Source organism: Euprymna scolopes, chromosome 8 (assembly GCF_053919585.1).
Source record: "Euprymna scolopes isolate OS-2025 chromosome 8, ASM5391958v1, whole genome shotgun sequence".
Lineage (NCBI taxonomy): Eukaryota > Metazoa > Mollusca > Cephalopoda > Sepiida > Sepiolidae > Euprymna > Euprymna scolopes.
Genome location: NC_136489.1, coordinates 145974643 through 145992738, shown reverse-complemented (window position 1 = coordinate 145992738; position 18096 = coordinate 145974643). Strand labels below are relative to the sequence as shown.

General features: G+C 32.3%; 1 protein-coding gene across 6 annotated transcripts in view; it reads left to right on the top strand.

The window, feature by feature from the left end:
• Positions 1-18096, top strand: part of LOC145283817 (L-seryl-tRNA(Sec) kinase-like) — a 115249-nt gene that overhangs the window by 59709 nt on the left and 37444 nt on the right. For 4 of the 6 annotated variants that reach the window (XM_080132905.1, XM_080132906.1, XM_080132908.1 and 1 more), the window contains exon 3: positions 16379-16579. In XM_080132905.1, coding sequence (XP_079989031.1) covers positions 16397-16579 — 183 coding nt within the window. In that variant the 5' untranslated portion in view covers positions 16379-16396. Of the gene's footprint in view, positions 1-13495; positions 13634-16378; positions 16580-18096 lie in introns of those variants that run through there. The other 2 variants (XM_080132910.1, XM_080132909.1) reach the window with 2 other exon arrangements.

Sequence of the window (18096 nt, the reverse complement as noted above, 5' to 3'; positions counted from 1 at the left end):
TAATAAAACACAATACATCATTTTTATTTAATATAGCAGAGTAATGCAAGAAATGTATTCAAATTAGATTTTTTCAGGAAGAGTAATTGAACTGGTAGAGGGTTATCTCCTCTGATTTCTATGATATGAAAACTGTTGATCGGATGAAAGATAAATATTAGATAAATTTGAATGAAAATGAAATTTTTGATTATCAAAACACTGGCCAAAAATTGGGCTAAATAATTAGTGAAACATTTTTGTCTACCTTTTAAAAGCTATTCCAATTAAATATAGAGGAAATTCTCATTTTTACTTTATATATAAGGTAAGAATTAAAAAAAAAATTGAAAAGGCTGAAATTTCAAAATTTCCTAATATATTTTAGTTATTTTTTTAATATACATATATTCCTTCATTAAATTATGTTTCCAATTATTAATTTTAAATTCATTTTCTCCCAAAATGAAATCTGAATAAATTAAACTTTCCTGAAATTGAGGTGCACCATGGGAAGGATTATTCTATAATAAATGTTTTCTTGTTTAGGAGCACAAAGAACCATATATTTGATTTTTACCCTTAATTCAAGCCAGAAATTATCAATTTAAAGTATTATCAAATTTCAAAGTGTCACATCAGTTATTTTAGTTTTCACCTTTTTTTATCTTTTTGAAATTTGAAAGAAATATGTAAGCAACTTTCATTTAAATAGGTTTTTAAATTCTTTGCAAGTTCTCAAGATTAAAAATTGTAAGCTCTTTGTAGTACATCCAATAATTTTATAAATAGAAATCCTTCTGAGACAATAGGACCATCCAGGTTGTCATTGATGGCCGTTCATCTAAGCAGCGTAACATAAATGTGGGAATACCTCAGGGGTCGATCCTTGGACCACTATTATTCTTGATATTCATCAATGACCTCCTGAATAATATTGAGTCCGAGGTGGGTATATTTGTTGATGATACGCTCTATAACATGCATGAGGGAAGAACAGATGTACACAAATCCAATACGATAGCTGAATCCATAGAAAATGACTTCCAGACTGTAGTGAAATGGGGCCATAAATAGATGGTAACATTTAATGCTAATAAGACTAAGCTGCTCTCCTTTAACAATTACAAGAAGCCTCTTCAACCACCGATATCCATGACAAATAACTCCCAACCTGAGAATTCTTCCTTCAAACTCCTTGGCTTAACATTCACAGGAAATATGAACTGGAACAAATACATTGAGGACATTGGGCAGGTGGGCTCCCTCTATCATGCTAGAAAACTGTTCACACCTGAGAGTATCCTATACCTCTACAAGGCCACCATTTGCCTATGCATGGAGTATTGTTTCTACATTTGGGCTGGTGCATCTACTGCTAGTCTGTTCCTCTTGGATAGGGTCCAGAATAGTGTCTGCAATTTAATAGGTCCCATTTTGTCAACTAAGCTCCAACCCCTGTCCCATCGCTGCAATGTTGCATCCCTGTGCCTGTTTTACAAGTATTTTAATGGAATATGCTCTGATGAACTCATTGCACTTGTGGCCCCTTGATGTATATGTCCCTGACAAACCCGCTTAGCAACAAAATCACACCCCTTCACTGTTGAGGTCTCTAAATGTCAGAAAGTATTCTACTCTAATCGCTTCTTCTCTAGAACGGCTAGACTTTGGAATTCTCTTCCTGTTAACTGCTTCCCAAACTATACTGATATGCAGAAGTTCAAATGCAATGTAAAACATTATCTTAATTTTTTATAGGCATGATCCCAATTAGTAGCCCATTACGTCCAAGTGGCAATATGCCTTGTTTGGGCAGAGGTGAGTAAAACCAACCGACCAAAAAAAGAAAATTAATACGTTACTTTCACAAAATTAAACATAGTTTAATTACAATTTGGTTCAAATTTTCAAAATAAAAACAAACAAAAAAACAAAAAAAACAAACAATCCCCCCCCCCCAAAAAACACAATAGTTATAAAAGAAACAAAAAAGCCCCCCCAAAAAATTAAAAGTAGAAAGATTCTCAAGCAATACTAGTGCTCTGTAAAGTATTGTAGAACTATATAAAGTAATCACTAACTTGTAAGGGTGTGAGTCGGTGTCCACCAATTCATACTCGGGATCTATCAATTTTTAAGACCGAGGTTGCAGATGCAGGAATCTCTAGAAGTCGAAAATGATAGAATATCTGCAGGATCACTAAAGGTAAATTTAACGAGATCTCCAATTTACAGACGGTTCCCACCAAATCACATCCTCACATACATAAAAATAAAAACATAACTCTGGAAAAAACACTTGATAATGACACTTGACAAAGAACTTGAGATCGCTGCATTGAAATTAAATAACAACATTTATGTGTTTAAGAAACATTTATCCAAATCTTTCCAAAGTTAAGGCTTTTTGCAACGCGTGTTCATTAGGCAGCCTTAGCTAAATGAGTGTCTCGTGAAAAGGGCATGAATTTAAGATTACTGATTTTTATGAACAGAAGGACACACGTGATTATTTTTTGAGGGGAAAAGAAAGTCATTAAACCATGTAAGCGTCATACGTGTGTGTGTTCAGCGCATAAGAAAACAGTAGTTCGAAATAACATTGTTGAAAAGAAGAAATAATTCTCATTCGATGTGGTAATTTTCCATGATGAGAATTAAGGTACATTTTTGCGGCATTCTTGGTGAAGCTATTTTATGCCTGAATAGACAGCTTCCAGCATATGTGCTGAGGTGATGTAAAAAATAGATGCTGTGCATAACATGTTAGTTTGTTGAGAGGGCGCATAACATGTTAGTTTGTTGAAAGGTGTGAAGGTGCCAATCGACCGTATAACTAATAAAGTAGATACAAAGCAAAGACGTGATGGCAATAGCGAAGAAGGATGACAAACGCAGTTGTTCGGTTAAAGACAATAGGCGATTGTGTTTTATTGTTTACCAAGAAAATAAGGCAAAAATATATGGCAATGGACTTAGGATCAGCTGGAGCAAGAATGGCATCTCACGTGAGGTTCAGATTCTGGGGTCCTTTGGGTAGGAACTGGTAGCTAAACGTCAATGAGCACTGGAACAGGCAGTCAGATGTCAATGATCACTGGAATGGGTAGTCAAATATCAATGGGCATTGGAAACTGGTAGTTGAACATCAGTGGGCACTGTATTTATTTTAATCTAGGGTCAAAATAATAGTCCTTTGTTTTTTTTTAGTTTGTGAAAAATGAAGCTTTTGTGTTTTTTCTTTGTTGTTTAAAAACGGTTGTTGCTATTTTTATTACACTTGGTCACAGCATATTTCCAAGAGTGTCATGTTTCAGCATATTTTTGTTTACAAGCATGGGAGTGGTTAGTTGGCATTCTGCAACAAGTTAATATGTTATGTACGAGAGGCATTCGAAAAGCAATGCTTCCTATTTTTTATTCAGCCTAAATGGATCAGAGAGGATTGCAAATTGAAATTGTTATGATGACTGAACTTATGCATTTATGGCCTGAAATTTTTATCTCTCTGTTGCAGATATTGACGGTATGAGACTCTAAGAAAGCAATCCTTGTCATTGATATGCACCAGAAACAGAGATATTCTTGAATTGGAAGTCATGTTTAATTTCAGAAGAGTTTCCGATGGGTAGTTTTTCTATACAAGTCCTGAAGATGAAGAATTCTTAGTGGGCAGCTGTTCTATACAGGTTCTGGACTTTATAATTTTGCAGCCAAAGAGCAAAAGATCTTCCTTGTGCTGACACAAAAAAATTATGTGCTGAAATGCTAAAAGATTTAATTTTTATGGAGCAATTCTGGTTTCTGATTGGCTGATAACAGAACGTGAATTAATTTGTCAATTCCTATCAGCAGCATTTATCAATAGACTCTCCCAAATTCGAGGGAGTATACCCCGATTAGATATCAAAAATATTGCAACAGATGTGTCATTGAATTTCTGATAAAAGTACATTGAGAATTGTATTGACCATTTAGAAAACAAATTCTGATGCACAAAAGGTCACTCGTTTTAATGGTATCACTCTCGTCTTCATAGCTCTTCAACATTTTGAGTTAATAACGAATAGGAAGCTTTACTTTTGGAATTACCTTCATATATTTATATTGTTAAGTTTCGATTAAGAAAAAACGTATTAGAAAATTAAAATAGATGTAATAATTTACTTTAAGAAAAAAATGTTATATGTAAAAGCTGTGTTTTAAAATTGCAAAAAGCTTTTTAATTGAGAAAGCTTATCTTTTAAGAATATTGAACTGGTTCATTAAATTATAATTATTAGCATGAAAAGTTAGTTTTAAAATCTGATATATTATTAGAAGTTTTAATTGAAGTAATTTTTTCTGATAATTGCTATTTTAAATTGAAGCAAAACAAAATCGTTTAAAGAAAATGGATTTATTTTAATTGGTTTAAAACAAATTGTTTGTAATTTATTTTTGTTGAACTTCGCAATGTTCCATAATTTTACTTTATTAAAAGAAAGTTTGTTTTTTTGTTTTTTTTGCACATATCTTTTAAAAGATTAAAATGGCCGACTTCTTTTTACATTATTAATGCATGGAGTTCACCATCCTAATTTAACTTTTGAATTTCAATAACTAAATTTTTTATTGTCGTCCATTTAGTAAAATACAGTAAATACACTTTCATATTAATATAGTATGAACCTGTCAAGGGATTCATGTTATTCTAGTATGTTCTACCCAACCACAATCGATATTTTACCACACAAAAAAAACTTTATGCCACCTTTTTGGTGTGGATTTCAAGCATTAAATATTTATGCAAATGATTTAGGTAATAAAAAATGGAAAAAAATATCTATTATATAAAGGGCAAAATAGGCGTGAGCATTTGTGTATGTCCACGAAAGGCTTTTTGCATTGGGCTTCTCGCGTCGGTTAGATTCTGCAAGAAGCTTTCGCATACTTCCCAGATTTTAATATCTCGCATTCGCAGACATTGTCTCTATCTTTTTTTTATCCAGTTAAACAAAATTCCTATCATGCCGTCATCTCCAGTGTTTATTTGTCTTTTTCGTATAAATAAAGCGAAACTATTCGAAAGTAACCGCCTGGTCTTTGGGCCGGGTAGTATCTGTTCTATAATTGGTTCTTGGTCAATGTAGGGGGAACTCTTCATACTGAGACAATTACTATTTATTTGGATACTGCCAGAGTGACCCCTTTTTTGGGGAGCTGATTTTCTTCCACATTAAAAACGACTTTATGTCTAATTTGCTTTCGTGGGAAAAGCAACGCCGTTTCTACAAGTCATCTTGACTATGTTAAATTTGAACACTTTAGACTTCTGGTCACATCATGGAGTAACGATAAGACAGATTTTCTTTCACTTTCTTTTCTGTTTTTGTGTCACGGGTGCGAGCCTGCCTGCCTACTACCACTTTTCTTTTTTTGCCCAACACACACCTCCAGACATCCGGGCAACCAGGCTAGTCTTTCATAAATAGAAAAAGTAAATTGTTTTTGGTCTGTATTACTGGAATTAATTGGCATATTTATTGTTAAGTAACAAAAATATATGTTCAAAACATTATTGGTATGTGACATTTAAAGGTTAATAAATCTAATTGCTACATTTGTCTGAATAGTGAACACATTGTCAACAGTTCATGTGCACAAAAATCAGAATTTGTTTACTCAAGTTTAGCTGTATATGAATCAAAGCTGATTTGAGATCTGTTTGTGGTGTATTGAACGACAAGGGGAAAGGAAGTCCTGAGCTGTGGTGTTACAAACAGAAAGGTGGAGATTAAAACAGACTTGTTTCCTTCCCGGAAGTGAGGGAAGGGGTCTTAGTGATGATTTGGAGACACTGTTCATAAAATGCTTTTCCTGGTCAGAATAAAATAAAAGAATCCATTGCAAATTGTTCTGTTGTATTTTACAATGATGCTATTCTGTGAACATGATGTGGCAAATTAAAAAGTGACACACAAAGCATTGCATGGTTTCAGATAGCAATGACAAAAAATAATGAAGTCGATGTAACAAGTATAGATGTTTATAATTAACATAGACCATATATGCAAATCTGTATTCATTCTTATCCATATATTAATATGATTGCATGTGTTTTAGTTTGTGTGTCACACTTATATTTTTTTCTTCCGAGTGACAGTCATTTAATTGTTATGATATTCCATTTCTTGTAATAAATAATCTTACCAGGAATTCCTCATAAGTTTTGGTTTTGCTTTCGATTATAGCTGAAGGAACTCAAGTTATATATATATATATATATATATATATATATATATATATATATATATATATATATATATATATATAATTTTCTTAAGTTTTGGTTTCGGTTTCTATTCAAGTTGATATGCCCAAGTCATATGGATATATTTTTTTTATTTTTGAAATCGCAACTTTGTAATATATAAAAATCGATAGAAAATTGACTCTATAATAATATATACAAAATCTGCATAAATTAAAATATTTATTTTACAACCGGGCTATGCTGGCATCCCTGCTAGCTTAGATAAATACTTTTGCAGTTTTAACAAAAGAGCTACATAATATCAGGGCGTCTCCATTTATGCTGAACATCCACACAATGACAACATCAATATATTACGCATAAAAAAGTCTGCTGTTGAATTTCCAGAGGTCCCGCTAGTATGGTAATAATAATAACATTTTTATCAAATCCAGATTGTTGACTATGTGATTAGAAGCTGATCGACTTGAGTGCTCTAAACTCTTTTTTGATACAAATAAAAAAACATGCTTTTTGTTTGTATCTTTTACTATAGAATCATCACTTCTCAAGGCCGGGAAGCTACTTGAGGATAAGAGCTAATGAGTGCCAGGTGAGACAACACCATGACAATCGGTGATGTTGGAAATTGGGTAGAAATTAATTATTTCTAGGAACAGTTCAACTAGAACTTCTTTGTGTTGGATTTGGAAACGACCATGCTATAGTCAACTAAGAAGCAGCTCCATGGTATTGTGTTTCACAGACGATCATTTCTGTGAAAAAATAAAACTTTGCTCATGGAATTTTCGTTTAGTTTTAGGTACAGATAAAGAGTAATGGAAATTGCTGATAATGGTTGTAGCTAGTCAAGTATTTGCCGTGAATGTTTTACAGTGGAGAATCACAGAGTGAAGTTAGGTCGAGCACCTGCCATGAAAAGCAGAGATAATCTCAGCAATGGATTACTGACACTTATTCAGTGCATCAAGAAATTATTCAGTGCATCAAGAAATTATTCAGTGCATCATGCACGTTTATGACTATTTGCTTCATTGAAGTCTTTAACTAAATCTCAAGTGTTGTTAAACTTGAAATATTTTAATATGTTAAACAATGTATTATTCATGCATTGTTTTATGTTCTCTTTGAACACAGCTGTAAACAATACAATTAGTTCAATTATCTTATTCCTATTTTCCTATAAACATCGTAATTATTACTCAGTAGTCAATGAAAAAGCAATAAATAAAAAAAAGAGTATATTGTATGTTGAAATCACCTTTATTTTAGCTTATCAATACCAATAAAAACATTGGCACTGACTGTGTCAATCAGATAAATTTTTTTTTCATATTTCTAAATTGTCATGAAACAGAAATTGCCCTCAAGTGCCGTTTAAGCACACAATTAGATTGCCGCACTATATTGCTCCTTTTGTTTGCGTTAGAATCTCACAGACTCCAACAAAACCTTTTTCCGCCATTTCCAAAAACATGTGGACATTAACCCATGTGCCAAAAATCTAGACCCTTAAAACACATGCGATTCAATTTTCTCAGATCCAGTAAATTCCAGCATTTAAATTTATTTAAAAAATTTTTTTATTTAAATGTTGAACAAAAAAACTAATTTAAATACTATCAAGCATCATCCTAGATATTTTTGCAGCAAATTAAGTCATTATTTAATTATTAATTGATTGTGACCTAGGCACATCGACTGTAGTAACCTTTTGTCTCAATGAGTAAATTGAAATCAACCAGAAAAATCAGTTCAGATAGGGGGCCAGGAAGCCCTCACCTTAACTAATAATCATCAAGTCCCAGAAGACACGGCAAACAGCAGCAACAAATCAAATTGCCCTTTTCAGAGCAACTCTCAAACTACTAGAATTCAATCAAATCTTTCACACGTTGTTACCTGTTTCATCTACCCAACTCCAGTTGCTAATCTCACTTCTGCAGCTCCTTCTCTAGTTCCAGCTTATTCATACTACTCTAGCTCGTATCATCGGTTCCTGCCTATGGCTTCTGGCTCCCTGTTTTAGTCCCCATTGATGCCTGGCTCTGTTTGAGTGCCCAGCAGCATTCTGTATCCTGTTTAATAGCCCTCTGTTTCAATTATTATTAATAGACGGCTCCAGGATCTAGTTCCCATTCTTGCAAACTCTGTTCCTGTCAATCCAGCCCTTGTCCATGACCTACTTGAGACATCTCATCACACCCTAGGGATGTTCACATCAATCTTTGTGTGATGTCATTGCTGTCTAAGATCCAGTCTCTATATTTCCAGCACCCTGCATTCCTATCCATCCTGTCTCTGCTGCTACCCAGGTACAACATTTCTTGTTCTCTAACCTTCCTGTTTCCAGAATCATCACTGATCGACTTTCTCCAGTTCTACATTTTCCTTGTATATTTATGGCAAAATAAATACATTTTTTATAACTGTTTATCTGCAGTTGTCTTCCTTTCGTTGCCATTGTTGTATTTTGCCTGTATATAGTTTCTTAACATAACATAAAACGTAATGTAACCTGTGTCCACGGCTGAGATTGAACTTACTACACCAGTTTTTAGTGTGATTCAAATCTTGTCCATACCTGAATACTTGGTGATGCCATCACTAGATAAGTTGTCTACTATGGCTTAAGAGAGGCCCATCTACCCTCGAGAGAAGCACAGACTACACCAGTTTCCCAACCTGGTATTTTACCTCATGATACATACAGTGCCTCACTTTCCCAAATCGTCACCCATCTGGTATTGGCCAGGCTCAGCGTTGCTTAACTTTGGTGATCTGTCGAGAACCGATGTGTCAACATGATTGTGCCGTTTAGTTTCTTAGTTATACAGTCGATCAACACCCAACCAATCTGACTCTCTGCAACAAGATAAATGGTGAATTGAGGTAAGCATAATATGAAAATAGTTAAGGAATGAATAAAAATTATAAAATTTATCCACAAAGTTGTACTTCTTAAAAGTAGAAATTTATTTAAGAATGAAAACATGGAATCTTATCCTAAGGAAATGCAATGGAATGTCTGTGTATTTTTTCTTTTTAAAGTAGAAAAATAATTTGTAATAAAAGAAATTAGGTGCATTCAAAATAATGAAAAATAACAATTCATTGTTTTGATGAGTTCTGTAAAGAGAAGCCAACAAGCAAAATGTGACAAAATCAAGATAAGTTACTCTTCTACCTACCTGGATAAGTTTTGTGTTTGAATGAATTTTAATGGTTTTATTCGGTACATCAATGGCCACTACTTATAATATTTATAACATGTAACAGTTACATTGATTAATATCCGGAAAACTACTTATTTGCAAAAAATTTAAATGCAATATTCGTTTTCAGCATAGCCGAAAATCTTTAAAAGTTGTTAAGTTGGAAACCAAGTAAGATTTGACAAATATCAACAACTATTTTTACCTGTTGGTTGGTTTTGTGTTGGTCTACCAAAATGACTAAATAATCCCCCCTATAAAAATTACTACCCCCACCCCCGCAAAGAAAGTAGCCATGAATTGGGTGCTCATTTCATATTAAATTAATATAAAAAAGCGATCCCCCCACTTTTTAAAACTATAATTTCTTCATATCTTAGAAACTATATGTATTCTGTAATTTTAAACATTAATGTTGTTTTCAGTGCCCCTGAATAGTAATAATTTTAAAGAATGCACCTCCAAAAAAAAAAATTTAAAAAAATAAACAAATAAAAATAACCCCAAAAAACAAACAAAAAGAAAACACCCAAAAAACAAACAAAAAGAAAACACCCAAAAAACAAACAAAAAGAAAACACCCAAAAAACAAATGAAGATTTTTTGTTGCATTTCGCTAATGAAAGAAACAAATAAAAAGGGAAAGAAAAAAAAAAGAAAACTGTTCGAATTTGATAAAAAAAAAAAACTGAGAAAAATGGAAAAAATACACAAAATATTATCCGTATTTATCGCAAAGCATATGACTTTAGACAGGGAGGGAGAGAGGGAGAGTATAATCATGTAAATTGTGATGGACTAAATTTGTTGTGTTTTCAATAATGAAAATAAGGAAACATGTTATCAGATATTTATAAATATGGATCCCACCAGTAAAAAAACAAAACGGAAAATAAAAGGAATGTGGATCATATTTTTTGTGTTATTAGGAATTATTATTAAGGAAAGAATAAAGTTATCATGAGCAGTTCACAAAAACATATTTATGTTTTCCTTCTCCTTTGTTTTTTATTGGCAGGAGGAGTTATTCCATTTGTAGAGTTCAATAGGTTTCTGCAGTTTAATTAACCTTTTAGTTCTGTAAGTAACACGCTAACATTTACTGTAATTGTATTTTTCTAGTGGTAAGTGAGGACAATAATTTTAAGTTTTCGAAGTGTTCATTTAATACCAGGATTAGTTTCATTCTGGAATAGGAGAATGTCATGTATCATCCAATCAGAAAGGCAGGAATGTGTCTGGGGAGGCCTTATTACTTTTTGTTTTGAGGACTGGAAGGTGAATGCTATGTCTATGAGTTTACAGATCAGTTACGAATGGTGGGGTCTCAATATGAGTATCCTGTGTGTAAATTTATGCGGTGTAGAATGGGGACATTGGGAGGACTTAGTAATTAGGGGTAAAATTGGGAACTACTTCGTCTGTAAGTGATTGTGATGGTGATTATGTTACTCCTAGGATTAAATCTAGGGTTTTATTAAAACAAATAAATGTGTCAAATATGCCGTTCTAACGTTACATAAGATAGTAGCTAATAGTGTGGACATAATAGATTTGTATGTGCATCTGTTGTTGTAAACCTACGGTATTTTGGGCCAGAGGGCAAAAACTGTGACGTTTTTATTATATATAGGATTATCCGGCTACTAGAGATAGATATTCTGAGGACACAGAGGTGAATTTGCTAGACTCCCAAGTTGTTATTGAAATTCATCCCCACTCTCACCAAAAGCATATGCCCATGAGACAAGGGTTAAGATGTCTTTTACTTTCGGTAACCCAATAACTCTCACTTCTTTTATTTTGTCCTTAAGTCCTCATATTCCATAACAATGTTTCTGATAAAGGGGAAAGAATTACTGTTTTCTGTTATCTATCCATTATCATTGAGTAGTTTTAAACTTCAAAGTGGTGTTTTTTAAGCCCCTTATATTAAGTGGCTTCATGGTTTGTCTGAAGCGATTTCCATAAAAAAATACTAATACAGTTTTAGAATATGGAGATTTTTCTCCAAAACCTTAGGAGGAATTTGTGAATGAACAAACAGGAAGGACAACTTTACATAGACATTTTTTATAATTTAAAACAAACTTGAGGATCATTTTATGTTAAACTTACATAACAAACTGTTCCCCCCCCCCTCTAAAAATTAAATAGTAAAGTTTTAAAGAAAAAACTTTATAATCTGGTATTCATTATAATTACCTGAAAAGTTAAAATTAAATTAGATAAAGAATTCTTTGTGTAATATTAACTCCAGGGGTAAGATTTTATATTTAACTTTTTCAGGATAATTTTATTTCATCAACTACTACAACGCAACTAAAAATTGTCCTTCACAAGACACTTTTATGCTTCCAACTGCTACATGCAAATGCAATAAATTGTCCTTTTCAGGATAATTTTTTTTCACTGCTATAATCAATATATTGTCCCTTTCAAGATGAGTAAAACATTTTAAGAACAAACATTATCAACTATTCACAAGCTAATGAGACAACTACCTGTTCCGTTTTTGCTATTTTAATAAGAATATAACTTTGTGGCAATACTTCACCTTTTTGATTCCGTTATTCTTTTTTGCTTATGTTGATTGACTTGTATTCGGGATGGGGAGGGGGGTCAGGTCAGCTTCATTATCAACGTTGCAACAAAGTAATAACACTTATCAGATCAGAATGTATACATTATTCATCTACAAATTTGCCTTCAACATTTTTTCGATTGCAAATCATAAAGTTTGCCAAATTAATCCATTACAAAGAATATTTATCTATAAATACTGATAACCAGACAGGCTGTTAAGTGCTTTTATTTCCAGTTAAATCACATTTGTACATTCTCATATGAAATGAAGTCTGTCATTGTAAATGGAGTGTAATTGTTTAATTATGAGCATAGATAACTAGCTGCACCCGTTTCATGGATCTGTGGGAGTCTTTTCTAGTCTCACACAAAAACACGCGTCCACATCTCAAGCTATATTACTTGTCATATACATACGCGCACACAAACATACGTGCGCACGTCCACACACGCACATATATTCACGTTCGCGTACATACGCTAACGTACGCACAGATGGACAACGTCACTTCCCTTTCAAAGGAAATCCACACATGCGCAAAAGACCACCGGAAACAATTATAAAAGCAAGAGACAAGCTGTTTCCAGCCCTTTTTTCGGACCAGCTCTCAAGCTGAGAGGGTCGACGAACCAGCCGCCTCCCTTTCAGGAGGCGCGTGCCTCACGTCCCCTGCGACTATGAATGGGGCACGAGCTAACAGACAGTACGTACACTTTATACGTTTTCTATCTCCATGGCCTGGATTGACCTTTTCTCATTCTCTCTCTATACTACAATACACTTTCCTCCTCACCAGCTAACAGCGAGAGACGCACACCAGACTGGATTGACTTTCTCTCTTTCTCTCTCTACGACAATAGACTTTCTCCTTCTCACCAGTAAACAGCGAGAGACGAACGCAGACATGAACACGTGTTGTACCCTTTTCTTTCACTTGTTTCTTCACGAAATAAATCCTAGTTCGTTTAATTCAAGTAAACGCGTTGTTCATTCCTTCCTCAAAGCAATTCATTTTTCCTTTCCCAATTCAAATCATTTTCCCTATTTTGTACGACTGGTGGATGTATAATATATCCACCAGTCCGCTACAGATCAATTGAAATATATTTTATGAAATGGTGTTACTAAAGAGGTTTTACTTTCAGATCACATCTATTAATACCATTTTCTGCAGCAAGTTTTTTTTATACCCTCTTTCTACCATTTATAAACCACATTTATCTTTGTAGTGATATAGAATTACATCCGAAAGTCTAACATAATATTTTAACTTGAAAGTTTTTCTTAAAGATATTTTTAAATCCATTTTTATTCCACGATTGTTGACGTCATAAAAATGTGCAACAGTTAATTATTAGCTTCAGTTCTATCATACAAAGTCGGTAGACATACATACTAGCATATTGAGTTTATTCATAAATAGCCAATTCTGATGATTTCTTGTTGATGTGCACAGAGGAAGAGAATGACTGGAAGGATGGTCCTATCACAACAGAACAGATACTACATTACATCCCCAAAGCGGAGTAATGTCTGGGTAAATGGTTTCATAACAAACGAACAGACACTGCACTAACCACAGGAGAAAGTAATGTAATGTTTACATTTCATCATATGTTTTTAACTTCAGACATTTTATTATAATAAATAAAATTATGTTATAATTTTATACCAAAACAAATGACTTTATATGACTTTAAAAGACAATTTTCAGGATCATATAAAGTTATTTTTTTTAATTTATTTTATTTTCTTGTTAACTTTTGCAATGTTTTAAAACATCTTTATTTAGTGTTAGTTTTGTTTGTTAGATCAGACAAAATGTAAACTAGGTGTTTATGTTCAGTTATCTTTCTTTATCAGAATCTTTCAGTTGATGTTACCCCAGAAATAGATATGCGATTAAAACCTCTTTCTCACCATCAATAGTGTTCAGTTCAGATGTATAAAAACACAGCTAATAAAAGCATCAAGTAAACGTCATATGCATTTTCTTAATTCTTGATTTTATTTTTTCTCAATAAATTATAATTTTGTCTCTTCCTTTAGATATCGAGCAAAATGTAAAATAGGGATACTAAAAACATGAATTCTGCAAGTTTTTCTCATTAAATTAAAACATTTTTATCCTCCACTCTATAATAAAGACCAGTGTGTATTTGTATATAAATATCCTTCATGTCATGCAAACATAATTAAATAAAAAAAAATCTGTTGGATAAAATCAGTTCAAGTGTTTAAAGGAAAGGAAAAAGCAAATAGCAAGTCTACCCCCTCCCCCAATGAAATTTTATATGAGTGCAAACACTGGCAAAGCATAACTTTTCCATACCTTTTGCTGGAGGGTGTATAGTCATGTTAGCATCATAAATGTAGTTTTATATATAAAAATAGTTATTCAATGAAGTGAATTAAAAAATAGAGAGGAATTCAAAATGGGTTGAAAATTTAAGATTCTTATGATTAAATCTGCGACACTTTTTCATTTTCTGTTTTTCTATTTAGATTTAACTAGCAGGGAAACCCAATTTTTATTATCATTGAAATTTTCCTGCTTTAGTCGAGAACTCACCATGGTGTACGAGGAGAAAGCTTCACATACATCCATGCAGTGACTTAGCTCACAATACATTGTAGTCTACATTGCACTGTAGAGAACCTATTATTGATTTTATAAAATTATTTTTATATAATGGCTTGAATTAAAGTTTAACATGCAAAATGCAAGTATTTTGGTTCAGTCATGCTCTAAACAGAAACATTCATTATCAAAAAACCTACTGTTTATTTTATACATTGGGCTCTTCTGCTTGTGCAATGATAAAACTTCTCAAATGCACTTGTGATGTTAGGTTGTATAAGGATGTTAACTTTGGTCAAAATCAAACCACTTCTTTTTTTTTTAGTAGATTTTATCAACTATCGATTTTCGATACTTATCGGAGGAATTCAGATACAGAACCTATCCAAGAACATTCCCTGACACATAAAATAAATTTGTGTGAAATTTAAAAAAAATCAGCCCAGCAGTTTCAGAGTTCATAGGGAACAAACTCTCACACACCCACACGCGCGTGCAAAGTATCTTTTATATATAAGTAGAGAGGGATACTAAATGTACTTATCCAACATAGCACAGAAATCTTTTTGCTTTATGTAGTTGTTTGTTTTTTCTTTTTTTGACCAAATTATTCTTTTTTTAATAGGTTTTTAAAAATTAAATTATGATCGTATCGTTTGGTCATTAAATTATTCATCCGACCTAATTGTTATAAAGCTAAAACTAATTTTGTTAATGTAATGTTGTTTTAATTATTTATAGAATGAGTTGAAAATCTTGTAAAACTTCCACAATCCTTTAAACATAAGGATTTGCAAAGAATTTTAAAGCCATAAAATAACCTTTTGTTTGATAGTGAATATGCTTAGAAATTCTATTTGATTTTGAAGGATGACAAAATAATTCACTCTTTTCCTTTTTTTTCATCTATTAAAAAAGATTAAAATTGCTCACTTACTTACAAAGTAACCAAAATGGTGGATTTATTTTCATAATGAAATTATTTTTAAAATAAGACTTTTCAAAGTTTTGTATTATTTATGCAATTACATTTTTTTTTTTATTTCAGTAAATTATGAATATTTATTAAATAAAAAGGTACATTGATGTAGGAAATAAACATGTAAGGTTTTCTCATAAGTTGAGTCTTTTCTGCTATTCCACTTACCAATGTGTTCTGGTACAATGATCCACTTTGATTTGTGAGATGAGCAAATTTATGGAATGGTAGAAGCAATAGTGTTCAATCATTAAATAGTTAATCACTCATTAAAACTTTGCCGATCATCCAAATACTGGGTCAGTTCATAAAACCAGATCATCTTGTACTCTCCTAGAAATCCGGTAAAGGAAAGCTTGAATAGAACATTTGTCATGTTTGACTTTAGTGAATAGAAGTCGAATAATTAAAGGAAAAAAAAAAAAGAAATATGAATAATGCTTTGTTTTATCAAATCGTTGCTAACATATTGAACTTGTGGCTACTTCACTAATTAAATCATGATATTAAATTATGAACTCAAATTGAAATCAACAAATTTGTTTATTTTAATTATTTTTTTGATCGATATGAAATGTGCAGGAGAGTACTTGGATCTCTAATCTCTGCAGAATCATTACAGACTAAATTAGATTTGTTTGTTTAGAAAACGTTTTGTATTTGATTTTTTTTTTATAGATTTGTGTGTGTGTGTGTGTGTATATATATATATATATATATATATATATATATATATATATTATGTTATGTTATTTTTTTGTTTTGTTTTTTAACGCAGGAAAAAAGGAAGGGAAAAATGGTGCATTGCTTCCTGATTTTATGTGGCTTGCCAGCCAGCGGAAAATCAACTTTAGCAAAGCAGTTGAAAACATCGCCAGAATTTATTTCCCAATTCCACATTGTGGTTCTCTCATATGATGATTTGATGCCTGACCGTCTCAAAGAGTTCCTTACTGAAAATAGCAAATTGTCTGAAGAGGTAAAACTTTTTTATTGCTTCTGGTACATTTAAAAACAATTTTCAGTAATGAAAATAAACAATATATTCTGCAATTAAAATCTGCATGAAACAAATGACAATACCAAATTAGTATTTAAATTTGATTTTTCGGTTCTTTTTACATAGTTATCTATAACAATAAATTGATTGAAATAATACAAACCTTTTTTTCGTGTATTATTTACTATTCTCACCTTCATTGTTATTTTCACATTTCAGCTGCTGTAACATTCGACCTTCTTCAGTGCATTTTTTAAAACTTAGAATCTGTTATATCAAACTTGGAAACCTATACAGAATTTTAAACTTCATTTTGATTTAATCCATAGGGGTAGATTGTTCTTGTTCCATGAGCCATGACCTAGTAGACGTTAATTATGTTATTCTTAGGTATTATCACCTATAGTAAAGATTGAACCTTCAACCTCTAAAAGAACGTCACTCTTATAAGAACTAGCTTTTACTCGCTGTGTGATCCAATTGTTTCCTACATTGCTTTTTTATGGTAGAATATTTCCATCATATAATTTCATTAAATCATTATTCAGTCTTCAAAATATTTTCAATCTTCCTAACATCAGGTGGAATTTTCATAGACAAAGTTTCTTTGCAAAAACTTCCCACTTGTGAAACACAGCACCATGGGATTGCTTCCCTACTGATTACCACTTAATCATATTTAAATTTAATCTCAACAAATCTTTGTTATGAATTGCTCCATAAGTAATCAAATACAGTTCATAAGATTGATCAATGCTAGTACTCCCATAGTGTTCCTGATCTTTTAGCTGGCAATCATTCCTATCTCATTAACCCTTATGTTTGAGTTGTTCTTAATCTCAATATGTGATGTAGCTCAAAAAAGAAAACAGAAAACAATGGCCTGTGGCATATTTCAAGATAATTGTTTTAATTTAATAGAATAATTTGGAATTATATTTGTATTACTATCTGGGGGAAAAATGGTTGTATTGGAGAAAGAAAAAGAAAGTAAATATCCAGTTAAAACACCATTTTTTTTACTATTGTTCACTTGTAGTAAATAAGATGCGACAAATAAAACTTTCCTTGGAGATTCATGCTTGACCTTCTCTTCATCTCCATTCCGTTAGACACATAATACATCTTCTCACCCATAAACTCAAACAAAGCACAGCCAAATACATGAACAAACTTTCACCTTAAATTCTCTTTGATTCACTTGTACAATATATTTTTTTCATCTCACAATAAATAATAGTTTTCGATTGTTAAACATTCTTCATTATTTCATTTCACCATGCATTCTATTTCCTTCAGCTCCTAGAAAAAATGTCTTTCCTTTTCAGTGTCTGTCTTCATCAACCTGTAAATAAAACACCATCTGCATTTTTATAGATGGAAACATGATTGTCTTACCTCTTCATGCAATGTTGGCAGATAACTCGCACAAATCCCCACTTTCTCAATTCAACTTTAAAATCAAGATTTTTTCGTTTAAACTCTTATAAAAACAT